The sequence below is a fragment of the Zonotrichia leucophrys genome, chromosome 5 (assembly GCF_028769735.1).
Source record: "Zonotrichia leucophrys gambelii isolate GWCS_2022_RI chromosome 5, RI_Zleu_2.0, whole genome shotgun sequence".
NCBI classification, from domain to species: Eukaryota; Metazoa; Chordata; class Aves; order Passeriformes; family Passerellidae; genus Zonotrichia; species Zonotrichia leucophrys.
This window is the reverse complement of record NC_088175.1, coordinates 54,655,535-54,674,083: the sequence shown is the minus strand read 5'-3', so window position 1 is coordinate 54,674,083 and position 18,549 is coordinate 54,655,535. Positions and strand designations below refer to the sequence as shown.

Here is an 18,549-nt window from a genome sequence, read left to right as displayed (position 1 = left end):
GTTTAAATGACAAGTGCAAGCTGTGTGTTTATACAGCTACAGGATGTTAAAGCATGAGCATGGTTTTAATCTGTAAGGCCATACTTTACCTGAAGGTCAAGGTAAAATATGTTCAAAAAAAAGGCAGAGTGTGCATAGCTAACATGTACATTTTGAGATGGTAATTCAGTTCATGTAATCTCCTATGGCCTGCTCCAGACAACTAATTTGTGTATCATCCTTAAACAAAATAAAACAAACCCCAAAACACCAAACAAAACCCCAAAACAAAACAAAACATACCTTCAGAAAGTAGTTTGGAAAATGCAAATAAGCAAATAGAAACAGGAAGGTCTTGTATGAAAGCAATTAAAGTATTTCGAATATATGAAACTGTTTAAAGGGATGCTTTACCATGGTTTCCTGTTTAGTAGCTTTAGGTTTCAGACTAGAACAGTAATCAGTATTAGTTATCTCTCTTTTACCAAATGGATCTCCTCCCTTCATCCCAACAGAGTTATTATTGTGTTCTCTCTGTGCAGGGACTGTTAAGTCTCAGAGTGGGGGAGAGGAACCAGGGGCTGTTGGTAGGATTTAAGAAAAGTTTTCTGGCCAAGTGCAACACAAACCAGTGCCTTCCTATTGGCTAACATGCTGCTCAAATTGAATTTTTAGAAGTTGTGTGGTTTTAATTTGATTCCTCCAGTAGAAAAAGACAGCAGTCAAGCTGCAAGGTTGTGCAACGTGTTAAATTCTGAAGTGAAATAAGAAATGGATTTATTGTATAAGAGATTAAAATGTTTGTAATGATACATAGAACAGTTAAATATTGTCCACATTACTGGATAAGCAAAGCAACGTCTTGGAAGAGCCTTGCTGGACAGGCTGCCACCCTCCCACGTTCTGTTTTAGTTTGAGCTTGTGCCACTTACCAAGCTGAAAGGTGCCTTTCCCAACACTGGGTGAGAATTCAGGATTTCTCACCTCTGTTTCCAACTGGCCCACAATGAAAAACACAGTTATATTAGCAGGTAGGCTCTCTTAATTAGCAGCCTGCTAATTGAATCTGTGTTTGATTGTTGTGCTTCTGTACAGTTTTGCCAACAAGCAATTGAGTAGTTCCTCCAGCCAGAGCCATGGCTCTGCTCCTGCCCAGAAGGAGGTTCAGGCTGAGCCATGGCTGCACTGACACCAGAAGAAGCTGGCAGAGCTGTGATGTGAACTGGGTTTGTTCTGTCCCTCCAGAAGGTGAAATGATTACTGCAGCCTTTGCCTGAGGCTGAGGGGTGTGAGCTGATAGAAACAGCTCAGCCACGAGGGTTTGCAGGCACACTGCTTTCTTTGTGCAGACCTTAAGCCATAGAGTGCACTTCTCAGAGTTACAGCCAAGCCTGTATAATTAAGAAAAAAAAATGCAACCCCCCCTTTATTTTCTTATATCATGTTTTCTGTAGTGACAGCATGCTGAAATTAAATATCCCTTCCTATTAGTTAAAAGTTTAAATAACTGACAATTTCCCTTTATGTTTTCTAGTAGTAATTTCAGGTAAGAGGTAAACGAGCTGCAACAAAAAGTTCATCTGTAGGGCGTCCTAACAATCCCTTTGGAAGATCATCTTGATCTTTTAGCCTTGCTCGGTCACTGCCTCAGTTTCTCCAAGAAAAAAGTCTAAATAGATCATATACATGTCTAAAATAGTTGCTCTTGGCCTGTCTAGAAAGTGCACTCTTAATGTTTAACAGTTTTCTAAGGCATCAGTTTTGTTTGCAGGAATGTTAATAACCTGAGTTGTGGATGCAGAGTGATCTTGTTAGAGTTTACTTCTATCCTTACTTCAATCATAACCATCCATTCTGGAAATGTGCTCTGCCAGTTCCATGTATTACCCTGCTCTCCTCCAGTAGGGCATGACTAAACTATTCAGCTTTTCTCTGTTCAACCTCTTAAAACTTCAGCCACTCACCTCACTTCTGCCAGCTCAAGCTTGTTTTTGTTTCTGTGGGGTGAAAACAATGAAACTTCATTAAGGGGGCAAAAGCTTGGATTAGTCTAAACCATGAATGGTAAATTAATTAACTTTAATGCAGCTCTGGCAGGTGACATCTGCCCTGGCAGTGTTACAGAAGGGTAAACTGGGGACACAGTCTTGCCCAGAACACCACCATTTGTTGTGGTTGTATTCAATCCCTGAACTGACTGCTTACAGCATTCCAATTTTTTAAAATTTTATTTTATTTTTTTATTTATTACAGGAAGCTCCAAAATCTTTCATCAGACCTGGCTTGTTCTGCTTTTCTGCTTTCTCTCTTATTTTACCAGAGTGTTCACAAAGGAGAACACTCACACATAAAACAATTTCCAACACCAACAATGAACAAATACCAGGAAAATCTGGGCACCAAAAAGATTCCCAAATACACCCAGCATAATTTCCAGTTTCCCTTTTGTTACAAATAGAATAGCTACAGTAAATGGCAGGGGCATTAATTTGGTGCTTCTGTCCACTCTTGTCTGTTGTGACTCTGCCACCATTGAGTTATCACAGACTTAACACCTGGAGCATGATGTTTCCATTTCATCTTTCTCATGGTCCTTCCAAGCAAAAGGTCTGATTTTAGCAAAATAAATTCTCTTTGCGATTAGCAATCAGGCAGTCCTGGTATAATCCTGTGTTACCTTCCTGGGCTAACACGTAACCTGCCAATCTGAAAGAGGACATATCCCCTCCATCCTTCCCCTTCCTTTCTTTCTTCCAGAGAAACCTTCCACATATCTTTGTAGTCAAACAGAGTAGAAGGAATTTGTATAACATGATAAACTCATGTCTTTGGTCCCAGGTGTAATCCCTGAGGCCTTTGAGGGCCCTTCTTTGCTAGAAATACAGAGCAGCCAGTGTCTGTCCCTTTACCTTGTCTCTTGTGTCTGTGTGTATTGACTTATAAAGTGTGAAATGAGAACAAATGCCTTGAAATGTGGCCATTCTGTTCTCTCTCATGACTGCATCTGTCACCAGTTGCTAACAACTTTTTTTTTCTCTATAGTATCTGCTTCAAGTGTGGATTTTAGCATTTGTTTGCGGAAAACTTAATTTATCTTTCCCTGTCCTATAAAAGACTGAGATGCTCTGAACGCCTGTGCTGCTGTTCTCTGTTCTTACCTCTCCAGTGAGGTGTTATCCTCAGATGAAATAATCTAATCAGAGCTGATGGTCATATTCAAGCCAATCCCAGGGTGTCTATGTTCCTCTTTGAAGACCCTCAGAAACAGAAAGGAAAACAGAAGTAAAAAGTCACATGATGAGACAATAATCACTTGTATTTGCATATTTCCTCTTAAATACTTAACCAATATTTAAGCAATTAATTGTTAATTTAGACCAACTTTTAAAATGTTTTGTTGCTTCCTGCATGAAAGGAGATCATTTCCAAGCCACTATGGGGTCAGCCTGCTGCCATTCAGCGTATTTATCTTTGCCATTAGCTTTTGGGTGAAAGTGCTGCTTCTGTGTAGAGGCCACAAATCCTGTTTGTGCTTCCTGTTGCAGAATGTTTATTACACAAGCAGTCAGCAGCTCCACGTGGGTGTTCTGAGCCCCACCATCGACGATGATGACAACAGATGCCTGGTGGATGTGAACAGCAGGCCCAGGCTCATTGAATGCAATTATGCCAAAGCCAAGAGAATGAAGCTTTACTGGCAATTTACTCAGGTAATTCTTGCCCAGCAGCCATTTCAGAAAGTTTTAAAGCTCTGTTTCTGTGTTGAAGTGTGAGTAATCTGTTTATTAGCAGAACAGAACCAGATTTATCCTCGCTTGCTTTGCACAGAGCCAGGAAGCTCTGTGCAAGTTTAGTTTTGATCCCAATGTCAGCTACCTCAGTAGGGTACAAAATTTTTATTATGTTTTCTGAGTTCATCATGAATAGCTTCTAAGGCAGAGTACTGTTATGGGGAGTGGAAAAAAAAGGTTATTTCAGTGGAGTCAAATGCAAAGTAAACTGTTTAGGAAAGAGGAACAGAAATCTGTATGGTTTTTTTTTAGAGGTAGCTACTCACAAATGGTAATAGTGGATCATTGGTGATAACAGCCTCATAATGAGCTAGTTCTGCAGTTTCTTTTTTAAAAAGGCTCAGGCTTTTACAGATGAGTGTGAGAGAGGCAGAAAGAGGCTCAAGGAAAGGCTGAGAGATGCTTTCACAGTGATGAGAGTGCTGGTAGGACACTAAGGCCAGGCCTGGTGTCTGCACTCCTAACTGATTTGGAAACATAAGGGAGAGTAAAGAAGCCACAAAAGTTCTGGGGCTAGAAAAGGTGCTCTAACACTGAGGGAGATCACTCTGGCTTAGCTCAGAGGAAATAGCAGGGTGACTCAAGGCATCTCAGTGCTTCCACAGTGGAACACTTCCAACCATTGGAACCTGGTTTGTCCTCAGGGTAACCTAAACCCTGAAGACAAAATAGGTTCCAATTGTTGGAAGCCAAAGACAGCCAAATTCTGTTTTTCAAAAAAAGATGAGTTTTTCCTAAGGTAAGTTTAACACAGTGGAACTTTGCCATGTCAGGTGCTGGCACGCTGGTGAATCAATGAAATTAAATGACATTTCTAAACATTACATGTCTAGTGTGAGTTTGGTGGTATCATAGTTGCTCCTCTGCAGTTTTGAGTCAACAAGTCTGGTTGGGTACTCCAGCTCACAGGCTGAGGCTCACCATTAAAAGCAATTTGTTTTTCCTACATTTAATTTTTCTGTAACATCCATGTGTATTTGCAAATATCTTTTCTGTCAACTCAATAATTTCTTTAATAGCCATTATCCATATACTTTAGGACATTTGTAATACAGTTAGTATCAATCTTGGTGCAGAAAGCATCTGGACATTATTCATTAAAGCGTATTGTTAGTTTATTTTGTATTTATACTTGAAAGTTGTCTAGGTCTTTAGGAGGTAACTCTCAAGCAACAGATCTTAAATCCCTAAGTTGGCCACTCAAGGGCAAAGTTTCAATTATATTTTCTCACAAATTTTAACACTAGTCTTTTCATGAGGGGAGCCTCAGTGTATCCATCTCTGCACTTGATTTTTTTTATACCATTTCTAAAAAGTATAATTAAAATTGAAGAGTATTTCAGTAACATTTTAGCATGGTTCACCTCTCCAGTGATTGCACTGCATACCCCAAGGTTTTGGTGACAATTAATGGTTTTTACTCCAGGATGCTACTGTTATTTCATAATGCTGATTATGTTAGATCTTACTTTGGGGGCAGGGGACAGCAGTAGAAGGCCTTGATAATTTAGCTGTTAAAATCTTTAAAAATGGGATATAGCAGTATCAGGATTGTTGCAATTCCCTGTTCCAGCTACAATCTCTCAAGGAAGGTGCAGCACTGGTACACTCAACTCTATGGCCTCTCTCTTCCTTCTGCAAAGGAACATTTCCCTGAGAGAAGTGAAAGCTACTTCATGATAAATTAAGAGACAAATGAAAGAATTAAAAGTTCTCTGTTCAAAAAGGATTTTGCTAAGACCCATTACAATTAAAATGCCATTATTGCTCAATGGGGTACATTCTGTAAGTTAGAAGAAAGTTAATGAATGTAATCAGGGCTTGCCAAGATCAGCTGATGAACTCCATATGAAGTGCAGCCATTTAGCCTGGTGAAAAGATGTATTTGTGTGGCCACCTTGGAAGTTTTCTCTAAAAAGACTCTTTTCATTACATCTTTAAAGCTCTGGCTTTTCTTTTCCATATGTGCAGTGAGCAGGACTACTTGAGTACCCATTCTGATGCTTATATTGCCTTGAAATTTTTGAACTACTAATTAAAATGTAGATGCTGGTTGTAGCCTTTTGTAGCACTTTCTTTTAGCTGGAGCTATGCTTTGACTTCTCTGGGCCCTTGAGCCATTCCATGGGATTGTCTGATGGTGTAGGTAAGTAAAAATACAGCAGGGCAAGTGGGGAATTGTCTGAGAAGGGGAACAGGAAACAGACTGACCACCCAAAGTAGGAGAAACCAGCTGAACTAGATTTCCCTGACCAGCACAAAAATCTGGATTTTACCCGACAGATATTTATGGTAAATTAGTTTGAGTGAGGAAGCACTATAATCTGAGAGGCCCCACAGTAGTCTCTGATGGGACATGGACAGCAGTCTGGTTGATAGAAAACTGTACAGCTTTTAAAAAAATCCTTTGGGTAACACTTTCATCCTCCTTTGTACTGTGTTATGATGAGTGAATTCCACATGGCAAAAGTAGAAGATGAGTTACCCTCAGTTAGGGGACTCCTTGCTTCTGTAGATCTATTAAAGAACTATTTAATTAATTATTAATCCACATCTTTTAGATCACAAGTATGTGTATACACATCTATATATATATATGTTGTGCATATATATCAAACTTTATTTCTTTTTTTTATTTTATCTTTTACTTTGGTTTTAAAATTTTCAATTCCCTGGCTATCTTCAGTTGCAGGCAGTTGGAGTCAGGCAGCCAGATGTCCACTGTTACTTTGTGGACAAAACTTTGGTTTGATGGGCAGACACTTGGAGGGAATCACTGCCTCTGGTATCTTTGTCCTGTATAGAAACTTGCATTGAGCATTCAAAGCTTGTAGTATGTGTTTGTATAATCAGGATCTATCTGAGCACATTTCCATGCTCCACAGTTTTGTACAGCTGCCAAATGCAATGAGACCCAATAAAATGTAGGCTTTGGTGGCATTCTTGCTTGCAAAGCTTCTTCAAGTGTTTACAACAGTAATTATGTCAAATTATGTAAATTAGCCCAGAAAAGAGTCCCATCAACTGGGTGGTGTTCAAAAATTTTATTGTTCAGGCTGTTTGTCAAGTCTTCTCTTAGAGAAATGTTTGTTTTGGAAATACTTTTATGCTAGAATGTTTTCTAGGTGTTTGACAGCTCACCTAGTTCAGTCTGTCTCATCAATTTTTCATTTAATCAGAACCAAGTTAGAGCTTCCAGCAAAAAGCCCAGTAAGTGATCAGAAATTAGACAAGGCAGAGGAGATAGAGGCAAGAATTATTTGGTAGAAAAAGATCAGAATTTTAGTAAAGTATCATTTGAAACATGGTGTCAAGGAAGCTGCTTTGGCATCATGAAGCATGAGGAAAGCAAAACCTCAGGCTGTGAGCTGGTTTTGGCCAGGAGCAGGTGCAGACACTGCTGGCAGCAGCAGCAGCTCCCATGGAATCCAGGGCTGGGACAAAGCACCAGCTCAGCAGCGTTTCTCACTGTGCCCAGAGCTCAGTGTCACTGTACCCAGAGCTCAGTGTCACTGTCCCCAGTGCTCAGTGTCACTGTGCCCAGAGCTCAGTGTCACTGTGCCCAGAGCTCAATGTCACTGTCCCCAGTGCCCAGAGCTCAGTGTCACTGTCCCCAGTGCTCAGTGTCACTGTCCCCAGTGCCCAGAGCTCAGTGTCACTGTCCCCAGAGCTCAATGTCACTGTGCCCAGAGCTCAGTGTCACTGTCCCCAGTGCTCAGTGTCACTGTGCCCAGTGCTCAGTGCCCAGCGTCACTGTCCCCAGAGCTCAGTGTCACTGTACCCATTTTACAGTGTCACTGTGCCCAGTGCTCAGTGTCAGTGTCACTGTGCCCAGAGCTCAATGTCACTGTGCACAGTGCTCAGTGTCACTGTCCCCAGAGCTCAATGTCACTGTGCCCAGTGTTCAGTGCCCAGTGTCACTGTGCCCAGAGCTCAGTGTCACTGTCCCCAGAGCTCAGTGTCACTGTACCCATTTTACAGTGTCACTGTCCCCAGAGCTGTGTCACTGTCCCCAGTGCCCAGAGCTCAATGTCTTTGTACCCATTGTACAGTGTCACTGTACCCAGAGCTCAGTGTCACTGTGCCCAGTGCTCAGTGTCACTGTGCCCAGTGCTCAGTGTCACTGTCCCCAGAGCTCAGTGTCACTGTGCTCAGTGTCACTGTCCCCAGTGCTCAGTGTCACTGTCCCCAGAGCTCAGTGTCACTGTGCCCAGAGCTCAGTGAAGCTGCTGGCTGCTGCAGTGATGGTGCTACAGAGTCTGGTGGGTGGCAGAGAAGGGGCTGTGGGAAATGAAGGCCAGAGCACCTGGGCAGGTGAGGCCTCAGGACGTGTGTTGGTAGAAACTGCTTGTGGCCATCTTATCAGTTCTCTGATAGGATTAGGTTTGCTGATATTCTGGAGATGCAGTACATTCTCAGTGCTGCAACCAGGTTTTTCAGAGAACAAATCCCAAATCTGCAAGGTTTTAAGAAGTCTCTCAGTCTCCAATCTGATTTTCCAGCTTTATTGCTGATGCAGAGTGGGTTGCCTGGCCTACAAGTGAAATTTGTCTCTATGTACTCACCTGGGTGGCAGTAAATTAGTTGGAAAGTTCACTTACCTCATTAGGGCTCCTCCAGAGGCATAGCAAAGGCAAAAGGGGGAAGTTTTTCTGTAATTACTCTTTATCATGAGCTATCCTGATTGTGTTTAGTTGGGCAGGGGTGTGACCATTCCATTCTAACCAGACAAGCCACGCTCCCACTTTTTGCTGTTGCGAGAAATGCAGCAGGGGAGAGCTCTGTGCAAAAAGAGGCAAAAGAAAGGACACCAGGCTGAGCTACAAATTTGGGATTAATCATTTACAGCTTAGCTAATCATACTTAGCTAATTTCAGTAATTCAGCTTCCAGTGTGGTTGCCATAGAAAGGTAGGAAGAATCTGCATCTCTAGGGATGGGCACTCACCACATCCTTCCTGGGAGGGAGAAGATGTGCAGGGCCTGCTCTCAGCACCCTCCTGCTCCCATATCTTGTGCATGGTGTGGAGAGTTGTGATTCTGGTCACTGCTGAAGGTTTCCACAGGATGTCTACCCATTCATAAATGCTTGGAGGGAGTGGTTTGTGCTATGGCCAGAAATTGTAAATAAAATTTGTTGCTGATGCCTGTAGTTACAATGTGTATTTCCTAAATATCATAGTAGGAATTGCTTGGGAAAGAAGAGGGCAGACAGACAAGCATATTAATTACTGAGTTGTTACAGGTAGTCCTCAGATAAATATGATGATTTAGATCTTATTTAAATAGGTATGAGATAAGGAGATCTGTTTAGCTGTATAAAGAAACAATAGACCTTAAAATTACTGAATTTACATCTTGTTCCTCCTAAAGGCTTTTGCCTTTAAGTTTCTCTTACCCACCTTTATCTAATGAAAATAAAGGTAGTGCAGTGCTAGGTTACCCAGTGCCACAGCCTGGAGAAGCAAAGGAATGCAGCTGCATAGAAGATTAAACTGGTGGGCTGGGAAGCAAGCAGAGAATCTCTGTACCAATTTCAGATGCCCCCTTGCTGAGCACACAGCATGCAGAAGCAGAGCCCAACACCAAATTCTGATGTCCACTCCTGTTTGCATCCCCTCCATTAGCCAAGGACACCAGCATACAAGAGAGATTCATCTCAGCAGAGCTCTGTGTGTCTGAGGGAACAGTGGCCCCCATCCCCTTCATCAGATTCTTCCATGATGAGAGCCACAGGCTGGCAAAGCAGCATCATTGATTTGCAAAGGATTTGGATTTATGTGGTATTTCTAACCACAAGGGATGCAAATACTCTCAGTGTGTCTCTGTAGTTTAAGCCATGCTGTACTGCTCCAGAGCTGTGTAATTAGGCAGTGCTGTTTGCCTGGCAGCTCAGAACAGGAAGGGATGGTGATCCTGTTCAAAGGAATTCAGACTTGCATCCTGCAGGAGAAATATAAAGAAAAACAGAACCTAATTATTCCATTAAATGAGCCAATAGACTCGGTTAAACCCTGTATTTTAGTGAGGCAATCTGATTTTTAAGTAACCAGTGTTGCCAAGTGTGGAGTTTTGAACCTCAGACATAAAAGAGCACTTCCACAAACCCCATGGCTCAGTATTGGTGTAGAGGTCCAGTGCATCAGCAGCATTTCTATATTTAAGTCTTCTTTGCTGTTTTTTTTTATATTACCCCAGCTTGCCTGTACTTCATATTTGAACTAACTGGGTAACAGCAGAAGGTGTGATAGCTGGAGGATGAGGAAGCTGAACCATTGTTCTGCTTAGACATGAGAAAACTGTAGTTAATATTTCAATTTGCATTTTTCTCTCATAAATTGGTCCCTAAATGTGTAACCTAATATTCATGTCATATTTCAATATGACAATATGAGTTTTAAAAGAGGTGCATTAAAATATTTCTTTTTTATTCATCGTGGACTATGTCTTACTAAAAGCCTATAAACATCTTTAGTATCATTTATGCAGAATGGAATGGAGAAGTACAAAAATTTAAATGCATACACATTTTCTCCATTTTGAATACTTGACTGCAACTTAAATACGAAAATGTCAATGCTAAAAACATTAGCATTTACAAAGAAATATGGAAAAGAAATATTACTATAAAATATTGTGTTTTAACAACTGATGTTAGATTTACTTGGCAGTTATTGCCAACTGATGCTAAATTTACTTGTTAATTATTGCCATAGCTAGTGGTAACCAAAATTTAATTGTATCAGTTCAGTTTTCTATTTGGAGTAATTTTCTAGCAGAAAGTTTGAATTTTTGCAAATTGGTGTAGAACTTGCCAGCTAGAAAGTTGGTGTGGAATACAGCAGTAAAATGAGCTTTTAGTGGGTGCATTTCAGATCTTTTCTAGCATATCACATTATGCAGTATTTACTCTCCTGAGAACCACATTTAAGCTCCAAAGACACTTGTGCTGAATTAATTTAGAAGAAAGTTAGCACATACCCATGTTTTTCGTTCAAAACAGATACCCTATTTGCATATTTTAGCATCTAATTTTAAATACCACATTTATTTACAAAGAAATTATTGGTTCGAGTTGCACATGATTCTTGCTCATTTCAGCTGTCCAGACTGCATCCAGCAATTGCAGATGCCAGGTGCTGCCAGGCTCTGCATGGCATTGTCATGTCAGACATGCCAAACCATGTCCAAATCCAGAATGTCTCCTGCAACCTGAGTGATAACCAGCGAGGGAAGGGCCTGAGGTTCAGGAGATCTGAACTCTGCTTTTGCTTCCTCCTTTGCATCACCAGTCTCTGCTTGGCTTCTGCGTTCCCCAGCTGTGGGAGGGATGGAAGGAGTTTTGCTGTTATTATTTCTAAATTCCCAGCTGAAAACAAAATTCTGAGGTTGGAACCCAGGAAATTCCTCTGGCTGCCCTGGATGGCTGCAGCCCCTGCCCAGGGAGCTCAGAGACCTTGGCACAGAGCCCAAGACCCCTGTGCCTTTGATCTTGACTCATAGAAAAACAATTACCAACCTTTATATGAAGAATTGCAAGTCAAGAAAGTTTAAGTAGAATTATAGTGAGTTTATCAGGGTGAAAAATAGATTTTTGTGGTTTTTAGAGTGGGGGCTCAGAGTCCCAAGATGGAAGAATTTGGGTGTGCCTTTTCCTTTTTCCTTGTTCTTCTTGGCCTCCATCTTCTGCTATGATGCTGGCACTTTTAGATTGGTTTAGAGTGGAAGCTCACTGTCTAACGTAGGTGATAGGTGCTGGGAAGTTATTGTAAATAATGTACATGTAGTTTTTGGTATAAAAAGATAACACCACCCCGGGGCAGGCAGTGTGCCTCTGTCTGACCTGCTGAACGGACCTTGGCAGGCCAGAGAAAGAATTTTATAGATAAGAAACAATAAACAACCTTGAAAACAAGAACTGAAGAGCTCTGACTCCTTCTTCAACCGCTGCCCTGGGAAAAGAGAGTTTCTAACCCATCTCGGGGTCACTGTGAGCAGCGAAAGCCCCAAGACTCTCTCCCTATCAAGCAGTAAAAGTTGCATCTTTACTCCCAATGGAGACAAAAGCAGGATGTATGTAAGCAAGATCTGGCTGCCAAGTAATCATCTGTTTGTTATTCAGTAAATGATCAGGCCATCAAGTCTGGTGTCCTGAAACCAAGAGTGGTGACACTCAGTATATCAGACAAAAAAAACCAGGTTATTTTCATTGCTGTCTGAGTAAACTGCACAAGGTTTGTGCTGCAGCAGCAAGGACGTTACTTTCCCAATATCAGTTATAATCAGATTTGTGTGGTTAGTGGTGAAAAAGCCATTTGCAATAACTAGACACTATGATCAGAGTCCCAAGGAGCTCAGCCTAAATTCCATGTTAGAATATGCAGATCAATTGAAATACTTGTGCAAATTCATTTCCTAATTTTCTTCACTTTGCACTCAATTTATTTCTTAGGCCCTAGAGACTGGTTTAATCATAAGCATATAATGATAGTGCAAGTAGTTCAGTTTCTGGGTTAAAATGCATTAAGTCTCCTTCTTATGAAGCATTCAGATTAGAAAACTTCGATTAATTAAATAGAACACACACACAAAAGAAATAAAATCATCATTCAGTATTTTTGTTTTCCAAGGGAGTTATTTCTCACAAATAATCTCATCTAAACCCCATAAACCTTTGGAAATCTGTTAAGATGTCTGGGAAAAATATAAAAATCTTGGGTTTCCTAGTTGTGCTGAAAGGAGTTTATTTATCTGGCTGAAGAAGAGTAACTAGGTATAACCTATGCTAAAGGCTGGTAAATAGCAATGTGAAGTTGTGTTCTTCACAGATTTGTGCTATATTAGAACAATATTTTCATCCATGGAGAGAAAAAGAAAAATAAGAAGGCAGTGAGGTTCTCCTAGGCATGAGGTACAGCTGCAAGATGTGAATGTGTATAGGTTTGGATCCCTCACTGTCAGGGGTTTGTGATGATGTTTGTGAGGTCCCCAGGACGAGGTGAGAGATGGAAATCTGACTTCATGTTCTCAGAAGGCTGATATATTATATTATATAATGTTATATTATATTATATTATATTATATTATATTATATTATATTATATTATATTATATTATATTATATTATATTATATTATATTATATTATATTATATTATATTATATTATATTATATTATCTATACTAAAACTATACTAAAGAAAGAGAAAGGATACATCAGAAGGCTTAACAACAATGAATAATAAAAACTTGTGACTCCTCAGAGCCTCAACACTGCTGGGCCATGATTGGCCATTAAATTAAAACAATTCACGTGGAACCAATCAAACATTCACCCTTTGGTAAACAATGCCCAGCCACATTCCAAAGCAGCAAACACAGCAGCAGCAATCAGATAATTATTGTTTTCATTCCTCCCTGAGGCTTCTCAGCTTCCCAGGAGAAAATCCTGGGCAAAGAGGATTTTTCAGAAAATCTCATGGTGACATGGGGGTGTATAGTCAGAAGAAAAGGAGGCTCCTGGGGCCCTCATTGCTCCGTGTGAGGGGAGGTTTAGCCAGGTGGGTGTTGGTGTCTGTTCTCAGTGCTAGGGCGAGAGGAAATGGCCTCGAGTTGTGCCAGAGGAGGTTTAGACTGGATATCAGGAAAGGGTTGTCAGGCAGGGGAATAGGATGCCCAGGGAAGTGGTGCAGTGCCCATTCCTGGAGATATTTAAAAGACACCCTGAAGTGGCACTTAGGGACATGGTTTGGTTTGGTTATGAAATGGATAGGGTTGAATTAATGGTTGAACTCAGTGATCTAAAAGGACACTTCTGTAATTCTGTGTACCACAGTGGTATTACTTTTATTAAAACCAAATAGGAAGGCAAAACCTAGGAATGTACAATTTGCTGCATCACAGATCACAAAATTAATTAAGTGGATTATTTACCTTATCCAGAAGACTGCCCCAGGCAATGGTCAGTGCTTGCTGTTTCACAGAAATGAGCTGTGAGCCAGCAATTCATTGTAAGTCCATGAGCAGGATTTCCTTCTTGACCCCTGATTTGCTCTCTTCGAGAAGATTGAGGCTTGATCTGTCTGAATGATCATCTCAGCATGCCTAAAAAAGAATTATCAGCACTCTTAAAATTAACTCAGCCCATCAAAAACATCTAGCCAGTCATTGAACACTGATGTCTGAGACAATGAATTCAGCAGGTTTCCTTTACTCTGATAAATCACCAATAATTGTGGTAAATTTTTAACCTAACACTTATTTTTTTCCTTAGAAGCTTTGTTTACCAGTTCCTCACTGCTATTCACAGCGATGCACACTTTTGAACGCTAAAGGCAGATCCCACTAATTTTCATTCCCCTACTAAGCAAAGTCCTGTTTTTATTTAATGTTACTGTATTTTGTAATTTGGATAGTCCATCACACTTCAAAACATCTTTGTTGCCTTCCTCTGTCTTACACTTTAAACATCTTGAAGCAAGCCTAGATCACAGCACATGAATCAAGCCTGAGTTGTTTGCAGAAATAATTTATGTAATCTCAGAATGAAAAATGTAACTTTTGTGAGAGTTTCACAAAATGCAGTATTAAAACAAATAAAGCAAATGTCTCCAGCACTCCTGGTTTTTTCTTGGTTGTATCAAGATATTGTTTCACTACACAAGCAGCTGTTGCATGGGACAATAAATGAAAAGAAAGTAAAGAATTATGGATTTAATTAGAGAAGAATTACCCTGCAGAAAACATTGGGCAAAGCATTAACTTTGGATATTTTCCATAGGTTAAGTCTCACATATAACTCCAGAGGTGTTTAAAATGCAGGATTTGCCTATATCCAACTCTTCTACTAGAGAGAGAATAAAATGAAGCAGTTGTAGTTGTTGCTGTGAGCTGACATAGTTTAGAAACACATCCTAAATTCTGATTTAGTACTTGAGTATCAGAGTTGGAGCACTAAGCAGCCAGTGAGCACTGAAGGTGGTGGGTTCTGCACATGGAGTTTTCTGAGTGCTGCCCAGGAGGATAAGCAGGCAGATTAGGGCAAAGGAAGGCACAAAAGACAAGTGTGACCACCATCCCGTTTAGTGATGAGGAAAATAAAATCAGAAATATCAGTCTGTGAATCATCCCTCATCAACATGCATCTCGGCAGCTTACTCCTTGAAGTTCCCAAAAAGGGAGTTATTTCTGAGTCCTGTTAGTGGTTACTCAGGACAGCTGTGGTCAGGAAAAACCAGCACATCATCCTCAACTGCAGAGCATCAAGCCAATCCTTCCTTTTCCACAAATGGCTTGCTAGGTAATCCTGGCTCTCAGAAGATCAACATAACACAACATCACCTGGATTTGCTGCCAAATAAAAACCAAACAATGCATGCAGCTGTAAGTTCTGCATTTTCCATAATTATTAATCAGGGCTGTGTATGGATAAAGGATTCCCTTTTTAATCTGCTCTCCACTCTGCCACGGCCACCTCCCACCCCTGAGACAGTGTTCAATAATTAATGACAAAAATCACATCATACACCTAGAAGAGTTGTTTCTGCATGTTTTTCTAGCATATCAGGAAGATTTCCTGGCCATTGCTGATAGAGTAATAATTCATGTTTACTTTCTGTAAAATATCTTAGTCTGGCTAATGTATTCTTCTCCCATACTTCCGATTTTGTAGTCTTATCCCAGTTTTCTGTAGTGAAACACATTTCCAGCTGTGATATCCTGAATAGCTTCTTGGTATTTCAGTAAAGGCTTGAATTTAATTATTTTCAAGTTATTCTTTTCTTAATCTTGCTATTACCAGGACTGCAACCTGTTATAAATCTGTGATAATTTTTTTTATATGTGGAGAAATGTTAGTGATATGTATAGATCCATGTGTTCCATTTCTGATTTTTATGAAACATCTCTCTAATTTCTTTTCTATTCCAGTTACATTCTCTGAATGAAGCTGCATTTCCTTGTACCAGATTTAATTGCTTTTATTTTAATACCTTAATTAACAGTATTGTGTATTTCTACATTCTGGAGAGAGTAAGCAAATCAGACCATCCAATCTAGAGTAAACAAATCAGAAAATTATTGCACAGATAACAATATATTTTTAATATATAAACCTGCTTTCATATATATAAAAGCAGTTAAATGCCCCTCATTTTCACAGTATCATATAAAATATATTAGGAAACATGTCTTTGAGTAAGGGCAGCTATCAATATACTTCAGGGAGAAATATTTGAATTAAAATAGTTCAAGTTAATTGATGAAAGATTTGAACAGGAAAAGATAGCTTAAAGAGCCTGCTTTACTTAGAGCACACCTGTTAGACAAAAGAGTTGGAAAATTTGCCATACTTCGGATTCAAGAAGAAGTTAAGAAATTTCCTCTATATTATATATATCTATATCCTTTATGCAGCTAAAAAGCAGAAAATTGAAACTGAATAACATCATCCAATATTTCTAAGAAATGGGCAATACTGAAAATGCATGGGATAAATTATTCCCTTCTTCCTGTGAATATTTTCTTATTGCTTCCACATCCATACAGAGGTGAATCACATGGAGGAAAAAAATGCCTTGTATAATTTGAGTAATTTTCTTTAGGTTTAAATTTGGTGTACTAACAGTCACTGAAAATGTACCCCAGTATTCCTGGGAAATGCACAAGGAGATCAAGTGTTCTGTTTGAAGTGGAGATTGTCTCATACTCCTCACCATAATTCTTTGATTCAAATGTATCAAAGCAACAGCAAAGATTAGAGTTTCTGCCTCAAAGGCAGAGTGAACATGTAAATATTTGATGTCACTGATTGAGGTCCACATAGAAAATTAATAGACTAGAGAATGCGGTGATCTATACAGTGTCTGTGATAGGAGGCTGGATATACTTATTAACCTTTTAAGACCTTTTTCTGAAAAATCCATGTTTAAACAAGCATGGATTTTCTCTTTCAGGTTGAACAACATGAGCTTTAATATAAAAAGCAGGTTGAAACTCTGACAGGAAAAGTGTTCACTTTAGAGTAATTCCTTAAAAACAGCCATCAGTCTGATTTTCAGTAACGCTGACCACCTCCAGCCCTCATTTAACATCCCTCTTCTCTACAAGTGACCAGGTCTTTCAAAGTGATCAGGTCTGGTAACTGTGCATCTACCACCCCCAGTAAACCAAAAAAGATCCCATAGAACAGTTCAGCAAAAACTAGCATGTCTAAACTAATTGCCTTGCATAACTTTGTACTGCAAGGGTTTGCAGGCACATCAGATGGTGTCCTTAAATGCCATGTTATTGGATAAATTCTGCTTTGTGAAAGACTGGGAAGGAAACCCCTTACATCCAGTAGAAATGCAGAAAAAGCTATAACTCTAAAGGAAGTCAAAAGCATTGCTTTCCACTCGGTGCACCAGGATGTTGACTTGAGACAGTGCTAGCATTAAAAGTACACTTACAAATCACCCAACCAGTCTTCTGTGTGTCTGAGCACCAGCAGGAGCTGAGAGCATTTGTGTTTCTCACAAGAATTGCTTCAATTTGCTTTGCAAAAACCGAGCAGTTTTCAGTCAAACCTGTTAGTGCTGACACATTGAGTCCATTTTTTACAGAAGAGTTGACCTGGATGTTTATTTATCCTCTTGAGACTCCATTGTGCTGTTACTCATCATCAGTGATCTTAATCCTGATTCTGTTCAATTGCCCACAAGGCCTCTTGAAACTTGTTTCAGCCTGCAGAATTATGTCTAATGTTTCATGATTAAAGACATTACTCTAGGCTATCAATTTTTGCCTTTAAATTGGAAAGTAGAGATCTTGCCTAGAATGGGGGAAGGAACCCAGATGGGCAACTCTCCTTTCACTGAGCATGAAGTGTAGCAACACAATAAACCCTTTTGCCAAGCATGCAGTAAATCCAACTATGAGAGTTTTATACAAGTTTGAATAACTGCTTACCATAAAAAAAGGCAAAATAATAATTAATTTAAAGGGCACCTTTGCCTGCATTTGGCTTTAGGGTTCCAAATGCTAGTGATGACAACAGACTGCAGAAACCATTCAGGAATGCTGGAATTTGGAGGCCAAGCCAGTTAGAGGAGCAAAAGACAGTGTTAGCTTTTGATGCCTCAGTCCTGCCTGCTCATTTTTTTTTCCTGGAGTTACTCAGTTTGTGAGCTTTAATCCTTACACAGCTCACTAGTTCAGGCCTTGCAACAATCCAGAGCTGACAGGACAATACCACTGTCCCAGGCTTGGATTGGGCATATGAAGGGGTGAAAACAAACACAGTTAAGTAGAAAAATAAGAGGAAATTTTAAGTAACTACCATAGAAACCTTCCTTCCTGTACTTCAGAGCAGTTCTAAAGCCAAAGCAGAGCCAGAGCTGAGCCAGGCACTGCTCTTGTACCTCCCTGTCCATTGGATCTGAGAGCCAGCAGTGTTCCTGCTGCCTTCCCTCCTTGCTGCATGCCAGGCCATTGCTGTAGGGCCCATGCAAGGCTCTGTGCAGAGGAGAACAAGGGTTCTGTGAGGATTTCAGTGACCTGCCCAGTTCCCTGCAGAGCTGCTGTGGAGGGGAGCTGGGAGTGCTCATCCAGCTGTGCTCCAGCCCCGTCCTCACACCTTCACCACAGCTGGATTTCACAAGAGCCCCCGGGGCAGAGTGCAGCCACTGGGTTTCAGAACACTTGCAGAATGTTTGGGCCTAATTCTTTGGGGAGGATTTAATTTTCTTAACGAGTCTGAGTAAAATGTACACTGCACCCACTCTGAAGGCTGAAGCAGTGGCT

General features: G+C 40.3%; 1 protein-coding gene across 2 annotated transcripts in view; it reads left to right on the top strand.

Annotated features, from left to right (window-relative positions):
• Positions 1 to 18,549, top strand: part of GALNT18 (polypeptide N-acetylgalactosaminyltransferase 18) — a 213,998-nt gene that overhangs the window by 192,876 nt on the left and 2,573 nt on the right. The window contains exon 11 of one of the 2 annotated variants that reach the window (XM_064715707.1): positions 3,525 to 3,689. The exons of the other annotated variant lie outside the window; for it this stretch is intronic. Within the exon in view, the coding sequence (XP_064571777.1) occupies positions 3,525 to 3,689 (165 nt within the window). The remainder of the gene's footprint in view (positions 1 to 3,524; positions 3,690 to 18,549) is intronic. 2 annotated transcript variants of the gene reach the window in all.